Source organism: Pararge aegeria, chromosome 1, assembly GCF_905163445.1.
Source record: "Pararge aegeria chromosome 1, ilParAegt1.1, whole genome shotgun sequence".
Lineage (NCBI taxonomy): Eukaryota > Metazoa > Arthropoda > Insecta > Lepidoptera > Nymphalidae > Pararge > Pararge aegeria.
Window position 1 is genome coordinate 2,388,378 of NC_053180.1, and position 24,667 is coordinate 2,413,044.

General features: G+C 35.0%; 1 protein-coding gene across 1 annotated transcript in view; it reads right to left on the reverse strand.

Annotated features, from left to right (window-relative positions):
* Positions 1–24,667, reverse strand: part of LOC120624408 — a 57,460-nt gene that overhangs the window by 23,177 nt on the left and 9,616 nt on the right. Inside the window, exons 2-5 of the mRNA XM_039890939.1 lie at positions 6,124–6,642; positions 5,118–5,203; positions 3,749–3,923; positions 906–1,051 (exon numbers count right to left, since the gene is read on the reverse strand). Of these exons, the coding sequence (XP_039746873.1) occupies positions 906–1,051; positions 3,749–3,923; positions 5,118–5,203; positions 6,124–6,642 (926 nt within the window). The remainder of the gene's footprint in view (positions 1–905; positions 1,052–3,748; positions 3,924–5,117; positions 5,204–6,123; positions 6,643–24,667) is intronic.

The window sequence follows — 24,667 nt, forward strand, 5'->3', positions numbered from 1 at the left end:
ATGTAGTTTAAAAAAAAAAAAATTATCCTCACGGATTATTAAATATCATTTACTTTAATGGTGAAGGAAACATCGTGAGGAAACCTTCATGCCTGAGAGTTCTATGTCTGTGAAGGTGTGAGAGGTCTGTGAAGTCTCAAAATCTGCACTTGGCCGCAGTGGCGTACACAGGATTTTTGACCAGGGTATGCATCAAGAAGGAAAATGGCATAAAATGGAAAAATCCTTCCCCTTTATGAGTAATAAAATTTTTTAGGGTATGCAGTGCTTTTGTGCATGTATGAAGTGCACGCCACTGCTTGGCCGGCATGGTACACTACGGCCTCAACCCTCTTCATTCTTAGTGGAGACCCGTGCTCTGTAGTGGGCCGGAAATCGGTTTTTGATCATCATCAACTTCAAAACATATAGACTTCGGAGCACAACACCAGCTCGAAGAAAGATCTTTCTGTTAGTAAACTACCGTTCAAGATACCAGAGGAGTGGAAACAATCATTAAATGTAGACAACTGTGCCCTTGTATTGCCAGAAGTGGCTTCAATAAACGTATGTAAATAAATAAATAATAAATAAATAAATATACTACGACAATATCTAGCCCCTAAGTAAGCGTAGCTTGTGTTATGGGTACTAAGATGAATGATGAATATTTTTAAGAATAAATAAATACTTATAATATACGGATAAACACCTAGACACTGAAAAACAATCATGTTTATCACACAAACATAAATGAGTGGTATATTAGTGGTATATAGCTTTTGTTTCTTTTTCGAATGGACACCACATGAGGGGTTGCTACGGCGTCACCGGGGGAGTGGGGAGAGCGCGAGAGCTCGCCATGAGAAGAGCCCCAGGACTCTACAACATCGGGGTGTGGTATGTTATATCTTTTGGTTTTATACCTTATGGCCTACAGGAACATCGATTCTCCATAGGAAGTCCAACGCTTGATTGGCAGACTTCTCTTTGCAATCCTTGTCCATGTTATCGGACTCGATCCTCCCGTACTTCCCTTTTAACACCGTGTAGCAGGACTCTGGGATGCGAACTAAAACAAAACAAAGACAAGTTAAAATACATTAAGTATATCAGTAAAATATTATTGAATAAATTTATGTTTCTTGGTTCTGAAATCTCTTATATGCTACTATACATTTTTTTTATAAGCTGTCAGATCCCGTTTACTCAAGTATAAAGGGAAATATCATCGTGAAAACGCTGAATCAAACGTATTATTTATAAAAATATTAAAATAGTTGAATCGCAGTTGAAAGCATTATTTTTTCAGTCTACAAAATCTGTATATAAGTAAATATGTGTATAAATATTTTAGCAATTTGCTTATGTTATGAAAACAACAATACAATATAGTCTACCTAAAGAGATTTTCTGTGAAAAAATAAAGATAAAAAAAGCACTGTCTAAATTGTATACATTAACTTGTAATTTTTACATAATGTTGCATTTTTATTTATGACTGTTTAATGTTTAACTACGTCGGAATATGCCTGTTTTCTTGTTAAATAATATATAGCCTTTCAAATTGTGATAATTGTCATATCCCAGAAAAGAATGGACGATAAAAGTGGTGACCAACGCCATTAGGTGCAGGCGTGTGGGGAATACAGCGAGTATCTCCCACACGCCAGACTGCTCACAATTTATCACAGAGTATATCTTTAAATCGCGGTTAAAATACTATTTCCTGCCTAGTATGTTGTAAAATTTCTTTGTAATTTTGTGTGTATTTTTAAATGGTAATATATATTTAAGTTTATCTATAATAAATATATATATATTCATAAATAAATATATATTTTTAGACTATATATGTAGTTTTAGTATGTCTAATGTATATAAATTGCGCATAGCACTATCCCGTTTCATGTAACATGTTTTTTTTAACCAAAGGTTGTCTGGAGGAGATTGCTTCAAGCAATAATAATTGTTTTGTTAACCTAGCGTTAACCTGGCAAAAAAAAAATATATGCGCAAAGTCGGCCTTATTGCCGTAGCGTTCTGTATGTATGTGCAATCAAGACTTTCTTAATGGCACATACAGAACGCTACAGCTTAGGATGAGGAAGGACACAGGGACCCAATTCTGCTATCGCAGTTGTGTCATAGTTGTCGATAAATAATAAAAATCGATATTGATATTATTGAAAGGATAACTTTCATGAGATTTGATTTTTCCAAATATAATCCCCAAAAATTAAGTTGAAGTTTGTAGGTAGCATGTTTCTAATCAACAGTGCACGCTTGAATAATTAACTGTGAGACAAGTTATTGTAAACGAGCGACAAGTAAACCCAACCTGTATATTCACCCACAATAGAGGCTTATCTAGGGCCAACGTAAATATTATTTAATTTCAAATTGCTAAAAGTTTTTCAGTTTTTTTTTTTTCATTTCTAAGTTTTGTCATCGATAGATCATTGATATTTATTTGTAATAGTAAGACTTAGGGCCGAGATTTCTGTAGTTAGAACCTACACAGCCTATAAAATACATTGTTTCGATGCTGTCTGACGATGTCGGCTTTTACCACAAGATTAAAGGCGTCGAACTCCTGTATTTTTTTTATACTGTGATTTTATCTTTTAAGATCCGGTCAGGACTCAAAAGTTTTCTTTAAACTTTAAAGTGCTGAATTTATTTATAATTCATCATGCACTTATTCTACATATTTTATAAAATATGAAAGGATACTAGAGTTTTGAGTAATAACTGTATTCACCTGATACTTCAAAAGGATAAACGCTTTAATGTAACCTATTAAAAATGCAACGAATAAATTTTCATATTTTACCCAAGTTCCCATTTCAAAGTAATGAAATACTAATGCATTCATGGTTTCAAAATTGCATCCGCCCTCGTGAACAGTCTTTAACTGGAGGTTATGGTTTTGGAAAACAATTAATATACTTAAAATTTCACATTTCCAGACAGTATTTTCCATGTTATTACCCGTAAAGCGACGGATCCATAGAGCACTGTTATTGGAGTGAACATTTTCCGGAGGTACCCTTGATAGCTATTTTTTTATAACAAATAGTTGTTACAATATAAGAACAGATTTAATTATTTTGTAATCCGTGTCTCTCGCCTTCTTAATTCTGTTTACAATGACCCCGAAATAGATTTATTTTATGCTAAGATGAATAGTATACTACGCAACTTAGTAGTTAAACTGTTGCATTATAGGTAAACTTAATTTTTAGTTATAGTTTGCTGCATTTTTGCTGGGTTCTACCAGGTACGCTTGTTTAAATAAAACTTATCTGTGTAAACCTGTTATTAGTTTTAAGTCAACCAATTTGTTAACTATTTAGCATTTACAACTGTTGGTTTTCCAATTAAGGAATAAAAAGAATATAAATAAATATGATACATTCTATCAAGTTACGTTGTTTAGTATAGTTTCCATCATTTCACATTGGTAAAGTAGAAATAGCTAGTGGCATCGAGTATTTGCTGCCTTATTTAAAGACAGGTGCCCGCGTGCTTCGTCTGTGTTTATTACAAATCCCGTGGGAACCGTCTGTTTTCCTGGGATTAAAAGTAGCTTATGCTACTCTCAGTGCTTTCCATCTCTTTGCAAAACAATTTTATTGGTTGTTTAGTTAGGCCATGTATAAAGAACAAACAAACACTTTCGCATTTATAGTATTAGAAAGAAAGTAAGGATTCAATTAACTCCCTGATTTTAGAACTTTTCTGCCACATACGTAAAATAACTTACCACTATTTGGCACGTTTAAGAAAGCAATCTGGATTCGGAAGCCCTCGTACTCTATGGTGTCATCAGAATAGAATTTCAACCAGGCGTGAGGACCTGACGTAGTTATTTGCCGAGGAAAGGTCTCCCCGCACAACTTGTCGAGAAGATTGAAGTAACCCTTGTTGCCATCACGGATCTGGTGAACATAACAAATCTGGTAACTATTGTTGAATATCGAATTTTAAAATATTTTTCTAATTCGAGCCAGAAACAAATCAGCGCCATCTCTTAGAATTAAAGATTTTAAACGTAATTTTTGTGGTTAATCAATATTTCTTAAATATAGTTCAACGGGTACATATCACGATAATATTAATGAGACATAGTCTACGAATGGACTATGCCGTATTTCAAATATGGAATAGGTTTGTTTAGAACGAAGGTATAGAAGAAAATACCTAGGATCGCCTGCGTTGAAAAATATAAGTTGGTTTTAAATATTTAGATTTAAACGTAGGCAATGCAGTTTCCCATAGCGCAGAGTAGAGCGAATTTTGTCACGTGTGAACAACCACAGAGCGTACGTTGGAATGCAGGCAATTGAAATGCAGGTGCATTTTTTATGAATGCCCTGCTGTGCTGCTTGTGGTGGTGTCATCATAGATTGCGCGTTGAAAAATGGAAACGTTTCGATGACGAGGGACTAAAATTCATCATCAACATTAACAATCCATTACCGGCCCACTACAGGGCCCACGTCTTTTAAAATTCGTCAGCCTGGAAAAGTGAGTATACGTGATGCAGAGGACACTTAAGCATGCAGAAAATCTGCAAACTTCTTGCCGGGAATCAATCTCAGTACCCCCGATTGGATGAACGAAGACTTATCTGGTAAACATAACGAATCTTGCAACCACCGCTTTTTTTACTGATAAAACAACAAAGTAAACGCTTAGAAATAATATCAACAACAGTGACTTATAACGTAAACAAATATTCAATGAACATCCTTTTGGCAGTGGCGTGCTCTTAATACATGCACAAAAGCACTGTCTACCCCAAAATTGATATATAGCTCGTATACGAGGAGGATTTCTGCCATTTTATGCAATTTTCCTGCTGAATGCATAGCCTGGTAAGAAACCCTGTGCACGCCACTGGCTTTTGGCATGTTCTTCAATAGTTTTTATTGGAAGCCTATAACAGTAAGTATTTTTTTTCATTTATGTAGTACTATAACTGTAGGTGTAATTGGGTCAGCTCTGATTCGTAAGAAAGAAATAAAATAGACAAATGTATGAAGTATATTTAATCTTGAGATATTGGACCCTCTTTTTTTATTTTATAAAAATTTGAAATACTGATAAAACTGAAATGGAGTAATACTTACTTCCAAATAATCGTAACTGCACTCCGGATGATCTTCGATGTGAAACATGTCAACGAACGTAAGCTGGACTACTTGATTTTCTAAACCTGTAATAAATCGTCACTGTTAAAGATAATAGAAACAAAACTTTGGAGAAAGAATTAAAATTAATATGAAAGGAGGTAAAGATCCTTTTCAAAGAATTATCAAAAAGGGTTATCGAGTGATCATAGAGCGGGCAGTTACCTTGGCCAACGAATTAGTTTGGCCATCCAAAGGGGCAATGCTGCCAGCATCTTAGGAACTGTGCCTCGCTGCCGTGGTTTCGTATTTTATTAAACTATTTTATTCTTTTACTTTTTCTAACCTGGATAGTAGCTTCATTTTTGTGCCTTTTGGAGTAGAGACTTTGGGACCGTGGGGTCCGGAGGCAAGAGCCCTTTTCAAAGAATTATCGAAAAGGGTTATCGAGTCTTACCGTGATCATAAAGCGGGCAGTTACCTTGGCCAACGAATTAGTTTGGCCATCCAGAGGGGCAATGCTGCCAGTCTCTTAACTGTGCCTCGCTGCGGTGGTTTCGAGGACATTTTAGATTTTATTTAGCTTTAAATAGTTTAGTTTATTTTAGGTTATATTTGTTAAATTAAACTAAATATAATTTCTTTTGAATTTTCCATATGAAAGCCTCCACAAGTTTTGATGGTTTTATCAGTTTAATATTTGTATGCATTGCAAGTTGCAACATCTTAGCTTACTAAGGGTAGATGCGATGTTGCTATGGAAATAATAATATTAGTACCAATTTTAAATGCTTCTTACTTTTATAGATTTTTTAGATTTTGCTCGCAAATACGTCTATTTTTCTAATGTGTTAATACAATACATCGTCTGTATCTTATGTGTATAAACATTACTATCCAAACTTTTTACTGCTGCACTTGAGCATATTTTTCGTGCCTTTAAAAATAATAGTTTGCAATTTTTTGGATAAAAAGTCATAGTTCGCGACCTACCTTTATTACTTACCACTTATCACTGTTGTACAATACGTGTTGCTGGAATAGTTAACATCATCTTTGTCCCCAGCATGAGGATGTGAAATATATGTCTTATCCTTGTCAAAATAGAAACTACTGCATTTATCATGTTTATCTTCTCTTTTTACTCTCTTCTTCTTCGGTATAAAATTTGTCAAAAAACTGTTTCTATTACTATTTCTTAATTTATCTACATAGTCAGTATTTTCATTATAATTTCTCTGTAAAACATCTTCGTCCTCCGTATAAATTTCATCATATTTTATAACATTATCAACAATTTCATTCTCTCTTGCCCCATAGCTATTTGTCTCATATTTTATATTATTTATATTATTTACATCATTTACCCTATGATTATATACATTGGTCCTGGATTTCATTTTCAGATTTTTATTATTTACTTCTTTAACTAACCCGTGTATTGGTTCCATTATATTTCGCATACTATTATGCTTGTCATCATAATCAGCTGTTTGCTTCGATACTACGCCGATGGTGGAACAAACTGGAACAAAGAAATAATTAAATTAGAGATTTTCTTTCTGATTAGTTATAATATCTATCTTACTATTAAATTAAAAATGTATATATTAGAAACCATCAAATAATTTCTTATTATTAAGTACAGGATTATTTGCGATCGCAGCTGATCGTTTTGATCAAGGATGGTAACGGCCAAAGAGTATAAGTATGTCTATATATAGAGATAAGAGGGACAAGTCGACGTTTATTTTGTCATAATGTGAGACTCACGCTTGTAGCATACCTTTTGGTAACGGCTTAAGCCTTAATTTGAAAGAGACATCGCATTAAATGAGGTATTATACTGAAAAATTAAATTCTATTTCGATGAGCCCTTGCCGGTGACAGTCTCAGAACTAATATAATCAAAGGATAAAAGCAATATAATAGAAAATAGTATAGTAAGGATTGAAAAATGACTTTCTGCACAAAAGGTCTTACGCCCAGGTAATAAGTAAATAATAAAATATATTAAGAATGTACCTAGTTACTGACGCCCAAAATTGGTAATCAATATCAGCCGATGGCAGTTTCAATTTAGAAGTGGTAAGCTTTTCCATTTAGATAAGGATAGCAGTAACTGAAATGACAATTGAATTTTTTTGATAAAATTCATTAATAAAAACAGATGACAGAACCGGCACGCGATTTGGGCATCAGGTTAAACCCGAGTTGTTTTTGTAGGGCTAAAATATTGTTTTATTAAAAAAGTAATGTTTTAAATCAGTAGTTTAATAAAAAAGACTATACATAAAATATATCTAATATGTTTGTATGTATGTCTGTATTACTGCATTTATTAAAGATATTATTGTTTCTGTACACCCATAATCCACCTTTAACTCATTATTTCTGCTTTTTAGCGATAAGGCCGCCAATTGTATAACTTATATTCATTTGCGGTTTTATGTCGTTGTTTTATGTTTTTCTTGTTCTACGTTATGAACTCAATTATATGTGGTATATATTCTTTGGTTCTATACTTATCATCCTCTGGTTTTGTCAAATATTGATTCATCACAGAAGATTTATTAACTTCAATTTTGATAGATTTATAGAGGCCTCAGATTATCGTCGAACAGTGACCACTCCGAAGAGGCCTCAGCCATGTCGAGATAAATTTGGATATATAGAGTCAGTTCATCTTACTATAAATAAATGGGTGAAGATCGCTTTAACAGTGTAATCGACTAGATGTTACTGGTGCTATATGCCATATGCATTATGCCATCATGTAGTACAGAAGTGTAGAGTCATCATCATGACATCAGCATTACTATTGTCTCACTGCTGAGTGCTGGGCGTAGACCCTCTCTCACATTAGAAAGAAGAGTAAAAAACTCAATCCATAGACTAGTATATGAGTATGGACTAATTCATTAAACAAACGAAGTGTTGTTGCTAAAAGAGCACCAAGCTGGCACACAAGGTAACCTTGTAATGGCGACTTGATAAAAGCATTAAATTGAATCCAACAACTGTGGGTAGGTATAATCGTAAAAAGTCGTTCTACCATCACTTAAATCAGTATTATTTTCTAGTGGCAGCTGTACATGACATGACTTCATCTCTAAAATAAGGATGAAACGAAACTAAAATAGAAACATTATTTTTCTTTTATTTTTATACATTATATCTATCTGCCATCGGCTTTGCCAGCTATAATCAGATTGTAGGTATTACATGTTGTTTAAATTCCAGTGAATATATTCCTGTAGAGTTAATTATGGCCCGGTAAGTTAAGCTTTATCTTTCGTCTAATTCTAGTATGTGCCATCTTTTCAGGCGTTTAGTATTTGTGTCTATAAGCAATCTCTGTGCCAAGATATTGGGATGTTTCTCGAGTCCAAGCTTGTGTTTCAAAGAGTAAGTGAACAAATACTCCATACTTGTTCACTTCCTCTTTAATGGTTGGTATTTCCAAATAATTGTACATTTCGACCGTCACTTTTTTATTACTTTGTAATTATATCGTTGTGTTATACGAGTTTTGGTGTTTTGAAGAGGAATTCAAAACGTTCCACTCAATATTAAAGTTTCTTTTATAAAATATTCCGCCAACAAACATGGAAAACTATTTGGTGCTAACGCCTCCACCGGCGCGTCGACTCGGGTAGAGGAATTATGATAAAAATGTTTCAGATTGTTTAGAAACAAACAACATTCCAGTACGGCCGGGTATATTTAAGCTGAGTACTGCAAAGTCGCTCATGATTTTATTTTATTTTTTAAACACCAACCAACCAATATGTTAAGAAACCAACCAAAATTTATTTGACAGTCGACTGGCTCATTGGGCAAACTGTGTTCTGAGACCAAGGCCGTGGGCTCGTCAATCATTTCCCACAACTTGAAAATACATACCTACGCTACTCGTACTTAATGAAGTGACAGGAGTCACTTGATTTTAATTTTGCATGTGATGCTAGGGCTGTATCTAATTTAGTTTCAAAAAAACTATTAGAGTTTGGGTTTCACAGATAAGTCTCAGAGGCAGTAAATAACGTTATCTCTAAAGTTGGGTTTCATTTAGGTACACGTTGTATATTATTGCATACATTGTATATACTTTTGCCATCTGGTTGATATCAAGACATTATCATTGACAGATTATCTGCCTATCAGGGCACGGGTCTCCTTTAAGAATAAGAAGGTTTAAAGTGCAAATTTATATTTTCGGGAATGCAATATTTCGCACAACTTTTCACTTTACTACTAAAAGTAACAAAACTCCGAAAAGGCGTGCTGTTAATCGAACCAGTCCCCTTTAAAAAACACGCCAAAGTGTAGTAATTATATTCATATTATTTTTTTATTTGATTTTAGTTAGCTTATAGTAGAAAAGTAACGTAAAGTAACGCTTATAGTAAAAAAGTTTAGGTACATATTTGGGAATACTATTTAATATTCCACACGAGCCCGAAAATAACGAAATGGTGTTATAATAAATTATCCCGACGGATGCGAGAGGTCAGGATGCTAAGAGGATGTTATCTAACGAAATGCCCTTTTTATGTGACTGACGGAAACGGAAGCAAACGAGAGTTTTGTAAATTGAATTTTTCTAAAGGGTTTTCGTTTTAATGTGTTAGTGTAATGTATACATTTCATACATTATAGTGCCATCTTTATTCTACCATACAATATTAAGGTTACAGTTTCGTGGTTAGGACGTCAGCTTCTTTTTCGGAGGGATCGAGTTTGATCACCTGCATACTTCTAATTTCAGTATCATTTGCTTTAACGGTGATGGAAAATATCGTGGTAAACATCGTGAGGAAATCTGCATCGCTAAGAGTTCATAATGTTGTCAAAGGCCTATGAGGTTAGAACTTAACGATAAGATATTACCAGGATATATATAATATTTAGCTTTTACTGCCGTAAACTCGGTCACTACACAGCCTGCAATACACAAATCAAAAGTCTCATAACAAACTTCTCTCCTTACAAAGGTGAACTAAGTTTTCCCTAAGGAGAGTGTTCATTAAACTCTCTTCCATTCCCCGCCCGTCTATCGCCACTGTATGTTATCCCGATGACACAAATAACCCCGCGCTTCCTGTAAAAGCGCGCAATGAATAAATTAGCGCCTGAGGCTTCGCCGGCGGGAGCTGTTTTGACATCTATTTTGTAGTGATGACACGGACTTTTTGCTTTTTTTTAAATAAACGCCTATTTTAATTGACTACAAGATAGGTCCTCCTATCAATTCAACTTCCAAAGAATAAGAGATAATAAAAACAAAGAGATAATAAGAACAAAGATAGGAAGGAGCAACTGCTGAGTTTCTTGCCGGCTTCTTCTCGGTAGAATCTGCCTTCCAAACCGGTGGTAGAGTCACTACATACAGACAGACTTGAGGTTTCAAAAGTGCTTATATTAGGCCTACTTGAAATAAATGAATTATGAATTGGAATTTTTTAGTAGTCTCTTTTTTAAGCCCCAACAAAACAGTTGTTCCAAGTTTAATCACCATGTCGGGGAAAGAGTGAATGTATTTTTTTCCTATTAATTTATAACATTAGTTTTTTATCAAACTCATAATTTAGCACCACCAAAACCAGTCAGTTTTTACGGAAAGGAAATATGATTTAAGTTTACCCTTAAATCCTTTCGAAGCCAATTATCAATTTTATTCCTCGAGCAAGGAACTACCTTGTTTATGTTACCATACTCTTAGCTGATATTTTTTTCTTTTTTTTTTAATTTAATAATTATCCATTATTCATTGTAATTTTTTATTTTATTTTTAATTTTATATTTATGACATGCCATTTTAATGAATTTTTTATTGCATTTTTAATTTGAATTCGTAATTGTATGTTGTTATTTATTTCTTTTTCTTTTCTCTGATATTGTTATTTTAAATGTATTACTATGGACTTTGGTTAAAATAAAGAGATTGTTGTTACTAACTTATTTTCTAATGCCCTGGGCGTAAATATTTAATTTGTCACCTATTTCGGATAATCCATATTAAAAAACTCATCTTTTAGAAGTTGATACATAACCGTATCATATGTTTTAATTACATTGTATTGTTTAGATAAAATATTTCCATCGAATTTCGCATAGTCTTAAACTTTTATTTTTGTAAAGGCCAGTCCCACCTTCCATCAGGCCGACTCCTTTCCGAATAAGGTTGTAGGCCGTAGTCTACCATGCGGATTCGTTGAATTTTAGGACATCAATTAAAATTCCTGCAGGTTTCGTTGCAATTTTATCCGTTATCGTTAAACTGAGATAATTTTATTGCTCATTCCGAAAAGTTATAGAAAAGATCAAACTCGGTTTGAGAGGAAGGCCGAAGTCCGAATCACAAGCTATCAATATTACCAAATTGCAGAAACTATATTGTGGTTAATGTTCTACTTTATATTATATTTTATTCTTTGCACGATACAAGTTTATCTTCTACACAAAGACAGTCGACATATGAGTGCCTTGTGTGAGATTTCTACCTATTCAATCACGTGAAAGTCACATACGATTTGCATAGAATCGAGAAGCGCCCTCTAGTTACAGTAGTGGAAAACAGTACCATTACTAGAAAATCTCATACAAGACAAAATATACAAAAAAAAACGCTTTCCCAACGTCAGTGTGTCCAGTCCCGATGACACGAATGACTCGGCGCAAAGGCGCGAGTGAATAAATGATCACCCGAGGCCACGCCTGGAGCCGTCTACCGCGGAGATTTCGTAGTGCTGTGACAAATACTAGGTTTTCTCTAGTTAACTGTTTTATGCGAACAATCTTTACAAGTTTTACCAGTTTTTTGTTTTTAACCCCGACGCAAAAGCGACGGGAGGTCATAAGTTTAACGTGGCAGTGTATGTGTGTGTGTCTGTCTGCGATTTTCTGTCGGGATTTTTAGTTATGTTTACGCGCGTCTGGAGCCTCTTCACGCACCCGCTCCGCGGCCTCCTTGTACAAAATGAAGTCTTCGCAGAAGTTGGGCACGGCTTTCGCTGCTTAGCATGGCAAGCACTACGCTGGGCAGCGAGAGGTCCCCGCCGATGGCCGCCACCAGCCACCGATGGCTTGCTACACACCTCGGGGTGCAAACAACGCAAACGCAGCGTAGGTCGGCATCCAACGAGGCGGAAAAATTACATCATGCTAGTCGCTGGAAGCCGCTGAAAACAAGCGTACTGTGGATTTTGGAACTCCCTACAAAATACCTATGTCCAGCAATCAATCAGTTAAATCGGTTAAAAATCGGTCAATCGGTTAAATTGATGATGATGATGATGCTGATAAAATATCTCAGCCCCAGTCTCTTTACGATTACGATGCATCGACTATATTTTCATACCTAATGGACTCCGTTCGTGTATACCTAAAAGCTTTTCATCATGCGTGATTGACGTCAATCTTGGTATCTGTCATTACTCATTAGTGTTCATTGTGACATCCTGCGGGTAACGTGACGCGGATGACTGGCACTGCGCGAGGACGCCACGTGAATAAATAATTATTTATTATCAAGCCGCACCCCTTGGAGATATTTCTTGTTATTGAATTGTGGTGACTCGACATTTTTTGTACAATTTTGCATACCTTCGACCCATTACCGGCCCACTATAGGGCACGGGTCTCCTCCCACAATGAGAAGTGGTTAGGTCCATAGTCCACCATGCCCAGTGCGTATTGGTGGACTTCGCACACCTTTGCGAACATTATGTAGAACTCTCAGGCATGCAGGTTTCCTCACGATGTTTCCTTCACGGTCGAAGCAAGTGATATTTTTAATTTCTTAAAACGCACATAACTTTGAAAAGCTAGAGTTGCTTGCTAGGATTCAAACTCGGCCCCCCGAAAGTGAAGTTGAGCTCCTACCCACTGCGCTATCACAGCTACCTTTTGGTATTTTCATATAATTTTTCTGTACAATAGAGACACTCATACTATTTTATCATAAGTTTTCGTAGTTTTGTGATTTTGTTTATGTTATATTAGGTATATATATATTATTTTGTTTATTCTTTTGATTGTGCTTTTATTAGATTTGTTACATTTTGTTTTTGATGATTTCGATCATAGGTATTTACGTTTTGTGTTAATGTTAATGTGCAAGTTTTGTTTGTTTATACGAGTATATATCTGTGAGTATCCTTTTTTATGATTGCTTTGTTATTGTTTAGTTGCGAGGATTCGGCGACGACGAATATAAGGGGCCGGGCTGCAAAACAATGCTGCGTTTTTTGTATGCTGCCAACTGAGTCAGCTGCTTTTTAACAAATTTTTATTTTGTTTTAAACAAATTAATAATACAAATGTAACATAATACACGAATGTATGAAAAAAAGACGATTTTGGCACAGGCCTAATATAAGCACTTTTGAAACGTCAAGTCTCTCGGTTTGTAGTGACTCTACCACCGGAATCTTCGGAAGGCAGATTCTACCGAGAAGAAGCCGGCAAGAAACGTTGGGCAACGACCCTGTTTTCTGAGTCTAAGGCCGTGGGTTCGATTCCCACAGCTGGAAAATGTTTATGTGATGAAACGGAAATGTTTTTCAGTGTCTGGGTGTTTATCTGTATATTATAAATATTTTATGTATATTATTCATAAAAATATTCTTCAGTCATCTTAGTATCCATACCACAAGCTACGCTTACGTTGGGGCTAGATGGCGATGTGTGTATTGAGGAAGAATATTTATTTAGGTACATATTTGTATTATACATATACTGCTTACAAGCGGTGATAATCTGTTAGTGATTCGGACTTCGATTTCCCTTTATGGGGAATCAATGAAAGTAACTTCTGGACCCTTACCGATACTACTATACCAGTAGAAAAGGACCTACTTGAAATAAATGAATTCAAAATTCATTTTTTTCAAGTTGGCCTAATATAAGCAAGGCCTAATATAATATAAGCACTTCTGAAACGTCAAGTATGTCTGTTTGTAGTGACTCTACCATCGGTTCGGAAGGCAGATTCTACCGAGAAGAAGCTGCAAAGAAACTGTGCAGTTGCACTTTTCCAACATCATTTTACAATTTAACAATCATTGTTCTATCTTGTGTGAGATGAAAGCGGAGCGGCTTTCTTCCAGGCAAACGTTTCATTCAGAAACTCATCAATAGTATAATAACCTCGATGTTTTAAATGTGTAATTACATTCCTTAAAGTTATGTAACGGTAAATCATATATAAAATATATAGATGATGTTAGCTCTTATCCCGAAATTTTATCCGGTGCGAGACTTCGCCTATTGGATTACTGCCATACAGACAAAGACGTTAAGCCTTAACGAAAGTTGGTGGTATGAGTTTACTTTAACTTCTAACAGGTTAATCCACTACCATCTTAGACTGCAACGTCATTTACCACCACGCACGCAGGCACGTAGGCAGAAGACAAAAATTATATCCCCCGATTATTTCCCGCGACAGGCGATATAACTAACGTGTCCACCTGCTGAAGCACGGGAACATGGAATAGGAGAAGTTTACCCCTGTTAATTACTACACATATATTATTTGGATATTATTTCCAATTGTGCGTAAGTGCTCCGAGAGTTGATAAAGCTGTGGGAGAAGATAAATTTTTATCCTTTCCCCGGGGATATAATCGTCTCCTGCCCATGCTAGCCGTGCAGGTGATGTAGAAGCCATGGGCTTGCTTAATAAATGATTTCAAAACATCAAATACTTTATACTTTATCTATCTCTCTTAAACACTCTCCGTGCTTAAATGCACTTTAAGTTAATTCACAAAATATTTTTTAATTTCTTTCCTACTTATAATTAAAACCGATTAAGTTTATACGCAATGTCTTTTTAATTCTGCTTATACGTAGCGATTTCTTTCTATGTTTCTTTTAATAATTATGGACGTAATTATGAAAATATATGAAATACCTAAAAAGGAAAATGTTTTTAAACAGCAAATTATTTTTTACTCAAGAAAATTCTAAATACAATCTCTCTTTATTATTATTCTCTGTATATTTAATAATGAGTGTATTTTATAACGATAAAATTGCTACGCCAAAACTGGGCATTCAAAAAAGGAAAGCATGGGAACAGATCAAAATACATTTCGCTTTTTACCAAGCAACGTGGCTCATGCTTTGGCTGTCTGTGTGAAATCCTTTGCGCGAAAGGAATCGAATAAAAACCAAAGAATTGTTGTATTCAATTCATTATTATATAATCCGTTTGGATGATATAATGGTTACTATGACATTGTGTTTTTTAATTTTGGCTATAGGCTAACTGTTTTAGAATCTTTTATAGAGGAAAGCATGGAAGCAGATAAAAATACATTTTGCATTTTTACTAAGCATAAGCCACTTTGATTGGTAAAAATGCGAAATGTAATTTTTATAAGCAATTCTTTGGTTTTTTACACAGACAGCCAATTTCTTACTGTTCGATGCGTGATATTTGTATGAATTTCAAAAAAAGAACATTGTCATTCACGCGCCTGCGCGGCTGAACGCACTCGTAGTAAAATTTTGACATCACAACGCCAGATATTTTAAATATATTTTTATATTTATAATTATATTTTTCGAATTCCATACAAAATAAAATCAAAGTCAAAAATATTTTTACTGAAGTAGGCCCGGCCCATAGGTGGCACAGTTAATGCGTACATTACATGAGAATTACACGGTAGTGAGATGATGGCGATAACCATATTCGTAAACTTGAAACTAAAGCTACCAGGGTTCCAAACGCGTCCTGGTCTAAGAAGAAGCCCACAAAAGCCCACTTAGCCGGGTGTTTTTTTTCTGTTATCACCATCTTACATTGCCATTTTATTTTTATTTTTTTATCGATTAAGAAGTAATTTATACAATAATAGGTCTTTTCTGTAAGCTTACGTTTAATACTAACTTTGAACTTTTTAAGAGACATCTCCAAAAGACATAAGAAAAGATTTTAATCTTGTTACGCCAACGAAGTATAACTTCTAATGCGTGTACATAAGTACACACAAGTGTTTTTTTTATTACAAGCTAAGATTTATAATCATATCTGCGATTATAAGTTCTTTCCTTTAATTTTATCAGGATGAAAAAAGTGTCACCCATATGAATGTAGTAGAGAAAATTAAAATATTTTTATACAAAAATCACAATGTATTTCGTTTGCGCTGTTTCCTTTTATTTAATGTCTTTTGTGTTTGTTCTCGCTCGTATGACGATAGAGCGAGCTCGTTATGCGAATTCCGAGGAAATAAGTAAAAGCTATCATAAAAATTACTTTGATACTAAATATTTTCGCTTATCTGTATGCTTCTGAATAAATAATAATATTTTTTAGGTAGACAATTTTGCCTCGTTGGTCTTTTGGTCATGTTTTACTGCGAATCAAGAGTTTAAATATTGTGACTTATAATTTAATAAATAAACGCCTTGTCGAATGAATGAATATCTGGATGAATGAATGATCTAGCGCGTATGTACATTTATTGTACACCCCAAATAGAGAACGTGCAAACTGTAGTAGTCTGTCTGCCTGCATTCATCATCAGCTATCTTAGTACCGATCACACAAGCTACGCTTACATTGGGGCTAGATGGCGCTGTGTGTATTGGCCGTAGTATGTTTATTTATTTATTTACTTTGGTGTTCCCCATGCGCAAAATATTCCAATTTCAAATTTCAAATAGCCTTGGCAACGATTTCCACCTAAGCCTCTTTTTGAAAACCGAATGACTGTAGACTACAGAAGAAACGAATACAGATAGAGTCGTATAGAATAAATAATGCGTCTCTGCCCGCCATTAATTATATATTCTAAGCTTATTTCAATAAAATCCCTCTTGGACGCTCGCCAGGGAGCGGGGAAGCAGCTGGCGCGGTTAATGTTATAATAAAAATACGAATAACAAACGCGGGTTAGGACTTGTTTGTCAACAGACCTTTTGGGTCTGCTTACTCTGGAAATACGAAAAAATACGAGACGGTGCATTTTGTTATTTGATGAATTCGTAGTTTTATATTCAAAGTACCACGGGCTGCGGTAGTTCCCCCGTCAACTCGAGTACAGACGTACCATAGTTTTCTCTAAGTTTTGGAGGTTCGCAGGTTCGCCTTGTTCAAGCAACGGGAAAATAAAGTTGTTCAGGGCCTGGCCGGCAAGACTGTGGGCCAAAAATTCTCAAAAATCATACAACGCTCATACAAAAATTATACAAAAATTCTCAAAAATCGTACACCCTGCAAGCAATGAGTGCAGGGTGCTGATGGGGCTGCCACGATATTGCAGAGCAATGCGCAAATCCACTGCTTTTACGCCACTATGCGCAAAAGTCGCTATAAGACTGATGTGAAAGGCATATACTAATTTCAGCATCAACGGTAGGAGAGTCTTAGCTTAATTAGATGAGGCGCTCAGGCCACAATTGCCAGACTCGCAGGTTTAAATCCTGTCGGTTCCCAAAATTTCTAAATGCATTTTAAATTTATAAAATTAATAATTCCTCCAAGTGGTAAAAACATTAATAAAAATTATAAAAAAATATATATAAATAAAGGTTTTATGTATTTTTATTTAATGTTGTAACTAAAGTAGTAGTAGACTTTCTTGTGACAGAGCTCGTCTGGAGAAGTACTACCGCTAGGCAATTTTTGCCACCAAGCGGAATTACTGTGCTCCAGGCTAAAAGGCGCCGTTGCCGGTGTACCTAATTAATGACAAACGAGTCTTAACATCTACGCCTCAGGTTAAATTAATAAATAATAAAAATAAAGCCCCAAAGTAAGCGTAGCTTGTGTTATGGGTACTAAGATGACTGATTAATATTTTTATGAATAACTAGCGTACCCAGCCCGCTTCGCCGGGCTAGATTTTGCTTTATTTTATTTAAACAATAAACTTACATCATTAAATTTTTAATTTTAGTCTCATAATATATTAAATAATTTATTTATCTCCGTATTCATTCTCTTCTATTCTCTTCTCGAGCGGGTGAAGATCATTATCTACACCCATGTACACCCAAAAATAGAATATCATCATAGTAAATAAAAGCTGTATTTGACAGTTTGACAGTTCAAAAATAGGAGTGCTCCGATCGTCACCAAACTTTACAGGATTACTTGCCAGGTCAATCCGGAGATTCCCTGAAAGTTTCATTGAAATCGGTCCAGCCGTTTCGGAACCTATACGGAACATACCCACACACTTTCTATTACTTTATCTTTATCTTTCAGTAATTTTTAAACTACATTAACTCTTATGCTTTTAAATAACTAGTGCACGCCGTTATGAAAAACGTGCCTGAAAGCGTGTGTGTGGCCGCTGGGAGCCATCTATCGGCGACAATTGTTTTCTATACTTAAAGTGTTAAAGGGCATTTCTCGTTGTGTTGTTATTAAGATTTCAATGTTATGAATAGCATTTATCAGTACGGAAAAAGCGTTTTCTAAGTCGCATAATATCGTAACGCTAAAATGCTTTTATTTTATTATGATTAGCCTTTTCGCCAACGCTCTGTTGTCAGCTAACAATAATATTTTAACGCGATTTCACGGTAGGCTGGTGAATTTACATCACTATTTACATACGCGTCAGTGACATCGAGTTCACGTAGACGATGCGTAACTATAGCTCGTTTTTAAATAAAATGCTTTTAAACTGTTTTATTTTACTTATAGCTGGAAAATATAATGTTTATTTTAAATATCATAATCGAAATCAAATATTTTTATTTGAATTCAAATAGACGTATCGCATTTTAATAAATAAAATATATGAACGGAATATAAATAGTGTAGAATTGCCGTGGCTAGTTTCCACCGTGTAGAGATGTTTCAAGCCAAGCGACTAAGCGTTCCGGCACGATACTGCGTAGACACAGATACAGGTATAGGTTAAATATAACTGCCATACCTCAAACAGGTTAACCCACTATATAGATTGTGTGTGAATTGGATCACATAATTGAAATCGAATGCAGAATTGACCAAGCCAAAGCAGCCTTCCGAAAAATGGAAATATACTCTAAATATATATTGTGTGCGTGTGTATGTCACTGAACTCCTCCTAGACGGCTTGACCGATTTGAATGAATTTTTTGGTATACGTTTGGGTGGCACCTGGATGGTTTAGATTCACAAATTAGCCCGACAGATGGCGCTGGGGGTATGAAACCTTGCGACTGCAATATCAGTACCTCTCGGCGCATAGGATTCCTTCGCTGCTACATCTTCTCCGTTCTTCTACATGGGGTAGGAACCTAAACGCTAATGGAAGCCTGTGAAGCCTGGAAGAATGTTAGAAGATAGAAGCTTTGAATGCTGAGAATTTCATCAGTAATACATGTAAGGAATACAAAAGTATTACAGAGGCTAGACAAAGATCGTTGATATATTCTTACTGACATATTTAAGTATGTATCGTATGTTATAGTATATAATAGTTAATTATTTTTTATATTTATTATTATTATTATTTTACATGTGTAATCTGGATAACTATTATTGTGTAATTATTTGTAAGTGTTAATGTTATAATAATACACCCCACCAATCGGTTTCTCCTGGTTTTCCAATCCTAAGGTTGCCTGGAAGAGATCGCTACTAAGCAATAATTCGGTATCCTACTTTTTAAGTTTCCTCTTGTTGTGTAATTTTTTTATTCTTATTGTGGTGTACGAATAAAATGTAAAAATAAATAAATACTTGAGAGTAAAAATTCCAAATTAAAAATTCATTTATTTCAAGTAGGCCTAATTTATAAGCACTTTTGAAACGTCAAGTCAGTCTGTTTGTAGTGACTCTACCACTGGTCCTCCATTACGTTATCTGAGACTTGTGAAGTCTTCCAATTCGCACTTGGCCAGAACGTTGGATTACGGCCTAAACTCGTCTAATTCTGTTTGAAGACCTTTGTCCCGTGTGGTCGGTCAGTTATGGGTTGATAATTATGAATTTAATCTGCGGATTATTATAGTATCTTTATGCATGCGTTGTTTTTTTTTCTTTTTGTGGTGTAAAAATAAAGTGTATTGTAAAAAATTATGTATTTATTCTATACGACTCTATCTGTATTTACTGTTTCTTCTGTAGTCTACAGTCATTCGGTTTTCAAAAAGAGGCTTAGGTGAAAATCGTTGCCAAGGCTATTTGAAATTGGAAATTAGAATATTTTGCGCATGGGGAACACCAAAGTAAATAAATAAATAAACATACTACGGCCAATACACACATCGCCGTCTAGCCCCAGATTAAGCGTAGCTTGTGTTATGGGTACTAAGATGACTGATGAATATTTTTATGAATAATATACATAAATACTTATAATATACAGATAAACACCCAGACACTGAAAAACACTTATGTACACACAAACATTTTTCAGTTGTGGGAATCGGACCCACAGCCTTGGACTCAGAAAGCAGGGTCGCTTCCCACTGCGCCAGTCGGCCGTTAAATTAAATAAAAAGATCTAGGAATACTTAACAAAAAATTAGGAGTCTGAGGTATTAGGAGTAAAATTAGGAGTATTTTGGTCGTATTATGAATGACCTCCTTCAGCTCATCGTTCAGGCCGAAATAGGGTGTCTTGGCTGAAAAATTTACGCCAATGGTTCCGGAAAAGTACCCAATCGTTGTTACGTGCAGCTGAGCAACGATGCTGTTACTTGCCGAATTTCATGATATATTATGAAAATTAAGCTTAATTTGCTATACTCCGTGAAAAGCAGAAGAATCTGTGTGTGTTAAGTCCTTAAAAATTATTCATTGTAAAGTAAACATCTTCTGAGGATGCTCCGGTTTCGGAGCGAAACGTTCGTAAATTAATAACATTGCCGAATATCAGGTGTGGAGTACAAAGATTGAAGGAATGATAAATTACACTATACAGATTCTCCTGCTTTTCGCGGAGTACAGCAAATTAAGCTTAATTTTCATAGTTGTTATTTTGCTTATGTGGTATTCATTGAATACGATTATTGGTAATGTCCTTGAACAAATAGTTGTTATTTTAATAGCACTGAAAATTTGCATATTATTTTCACGCTCGCATCCAAGGGTGATTTTAAATGAAGGCCAATAATCCCCTGTGCAGCTAATTGCGAGAGTTGCGGTAATTCACAGCACAATTATGTGTAACCACATCAAGCAGATCCCTGAATGATATTGAAATTAATAGCTACGGTATAATTTTATTTTGACTGCTCGTTGGTCTAACTTCAACTCCAGGCTTTCTAGTAGTTCCATGTTTAACTTTTTTTATTAAGTGAAACTTTTATCACATCGTCTCAGACTTTTTCGACTGTGTGTTGCATGTCGCGTGACGGTCGGCCGCGGAGTAGGTATGAAGTGACAGGCGCTCGTCAAAGCTGCCAAGGCCACTATGGCGGCGCCTATAGTTCGCATCAGCTGACTGTGTATAGACTATCACACATTTGTGCCAGTGCTCCATGAAATATTGGTAACATTTATAAACTGCGAAACTCATGATGAAGATGGAATTGATAATAGAATGATTGGAAATAATAGAATGATTGGAAATAATTAAAACGGATCAAAGTGACTTAACGATTATAAAATATTGCTTTCAGTCTTTTAATTTTTGTATATCATTTAAATAATTGTTAATTATTATGTATGTCGTACTCTAGAACGCGGAGATCAATAAGAATATTAGTTATTCTTCACATTTTCCAAGTATAAAATTAAGATTGTAGAAGCGATTTTTATTTCCGTTAATGGAATATTATTCCAAATATTTTTTGCTAAATATCTATAGTGTAAAAAAAAAACAATTTTACCGTGGTTTCATAAACCCATACAATCATTCTTTTTATAACTATTAACTGAGGTTCCGAGATAGCCCACCTGATGGTAAATGGAAAATCATCCCCCATAAACAGCAAGGAAGACATCCTGCAAAGGGTTGCCCTGTGTCCATCAACCTGAGGCGTTAAGCCTTCATCATATCAACCCATTACCGGCCCACTACAGAGCACGGGTCTCCTCCCACAATGAGAAGGGGTTAAGGCTGTATCCCACCACTCTGGCCCAGTTCAGATTGCTGGACACACACCTTTTGAGAACATTATGTAGAGCCCTCAGGCATGCGGCTTTCTTCACGATGCTTTCCTTTACCGTTGAAGCTAGTAATATTAAAATTGCGTAAAACGCACATAACTTAGAAAAGTTAGAGGCGTGCTGGGATTCGAACTCGGCCCCCCCCCAAAGTGAAGTCGAAGTCCTGTGTGGGTGTGTCTGTGTGTGCGGTACATATTTTTTCAGAACTCCCTCAATATGGGTGTCAAATTAAAGGGCTTGACTTGATTTATTGGATTATTAATTAATTTATTAATTAATTTATTAATATTGGATTTTAAATTTATTTATTTATTCTACTGATTACTAAACTTTATGATAAATTTAAAATCCAGGAATCTATATATATATAATGAAAATGGTCTTCGTTTGAGGCTCAATCACGCCTAAACCACTGATCGTATCGACATGAAACTTCCACCATTCGATGCGAAATTTTTCCTAGATGGTTTATGGCTATCTATTTTTTGAATTCCAACATTCCTTCATTTTTTTATTGCTGTTTTACTTTTATGAACATTTATCCCGCTAATAAAAACAAAAGATAAGCATTTTCTCTTGATTCTTTTGTTTTCATGGATTTCAACAGAGTGTATTAAACGGATTATGGTTTTTTACATTCAGCTAAGAATCTACTCACGGTAGTGGAGAACGGCTGGACCAATTGGGCTTTTTTTTATCTTCAGAATTGTCAGGAGAAAGTTTTGTATGTAAGAAAATTTTAAAAAAGCCCGATAAAAAGTTAAAAATTTCGATGATAATCGAAGAATTCCCATCTATATAGTCACTCACCACGAAATCTCGGGAACCATAAGACTTAGAAACGTGAAACTTGGTAGGAATATTACTTTTGCTATGTAGAGGTCAGCTATGAATAGATTTTAAGAAATTCATTCCCCAAAGGGGATTGCGAGGGCGTTAACAATGAACTATTCCCGTTTTTAAACTATAGCTCCTATAGACTTCAAATTTGGTAGGAATCTTCTGTAAGAGGTGCAGAAATAGGCTATGAACGAATTTTACGATAGCTCACCCCACAGGGGGTTGCGGGGGTGGGTATTAACAATTAATATTTTTAATTTTCCAGCTACAAGCTCCAAATTTTGTAGGAATTTTCTATAAGTGATGTAAAAATGATTTATGAACAAATTTTACGATATCCCACCCCAAAGAAGATTGCGGGGGCGTTAACAATGAAAATTTTCAATTTCCAAGCGATAGCTCCTATAGACTCCAAATTTAGTGAGAGTGTTCTATATGTAATATAAAAATGATCTTCGAGCGGATTTTACAATGAATCACCTCCAATAAGGATCGCGGGGGTGGGTGTTAACAATACAAAATTTCAATTTCGAAATATAGCTTCTAAAAATTCTAAATATGGTAGGAATCTTTTATTATTCACATAAAGAACATCTCAAAATGGATTTCAATAAAGTCTACTTCCGACAGGAATTGCGGGGGTGGGTGTTAAAATCTAAAATTTTTATTTCTAACCTGTAACTTCTACAGACTCCAAATTTGGTGGGGATCTTCGTGTATGTAGGGATATTCGTGTATTTCCTTACAACAATCGTCTTTTTGGCAGCGGAGAAAAAGTCATTGAGAGGTTTCAAAAACTTAACTTTACATGTAGCTATCCAATCAACGGACTAAGAATTTTACATTCATTTTACTTTTGCAGACTACATAACCGACGAATTCTTTTATTGCGGGATCGCGGAAATGTAATAGATTAAAATGAATGCATTTTCCAAGCACATGAGATGTGGAAAAGAAATTTAGTTACTTATTCCAATAGAATTCATAAAAAACATGCACAATTAATTTTCTATAAAAAATTGATGTCACGGAGAAAATTTTAGTTAACAGAAAATTCGTCGCACTTGAACCTAGACAGATTTCAACTTCACATATGAGACTTGCAATGACTTTAACTTAAACTTTCAATGCTCATTTCAAAATTTTTTCTTCATGTCAATTATTATTAATTTTTGGAAGAAAGGCACGGAAATGATTGCACATTGAAAGTTACAATGAATATTAGTGAGAAAAATCACCTGGATGAAAGATACAGGCTAAATCGATGGAATTTGGAATTTGAGTAAGTCTAAACAATATCGATGCTTACAGTTCTATCCGCGGGGCCTATTTATGTTCATACAAAAATAAAAAAAAAGGAGAATAATAAAAATATGAAAAAAATAAATAAAAATGAAACATACAATGTAATTTATTTCCTTTTTCAATTCGCCCAGCGAAGCGGGCTGGAAACGGCTAGTAATCATATATTTAAAGGCCACCACTAAAAACAGACAAATTTGTCATTTTTTTCTAAGTCGATAAGAACTTCTCAGCGTCATCTCGATATACAAAATTATTCGAATAAGGAACCTTATGCGCTATTTTTAAAATGTACAAAAGACTTAGTTTGCAAATACGGGCAAAGCCAAAC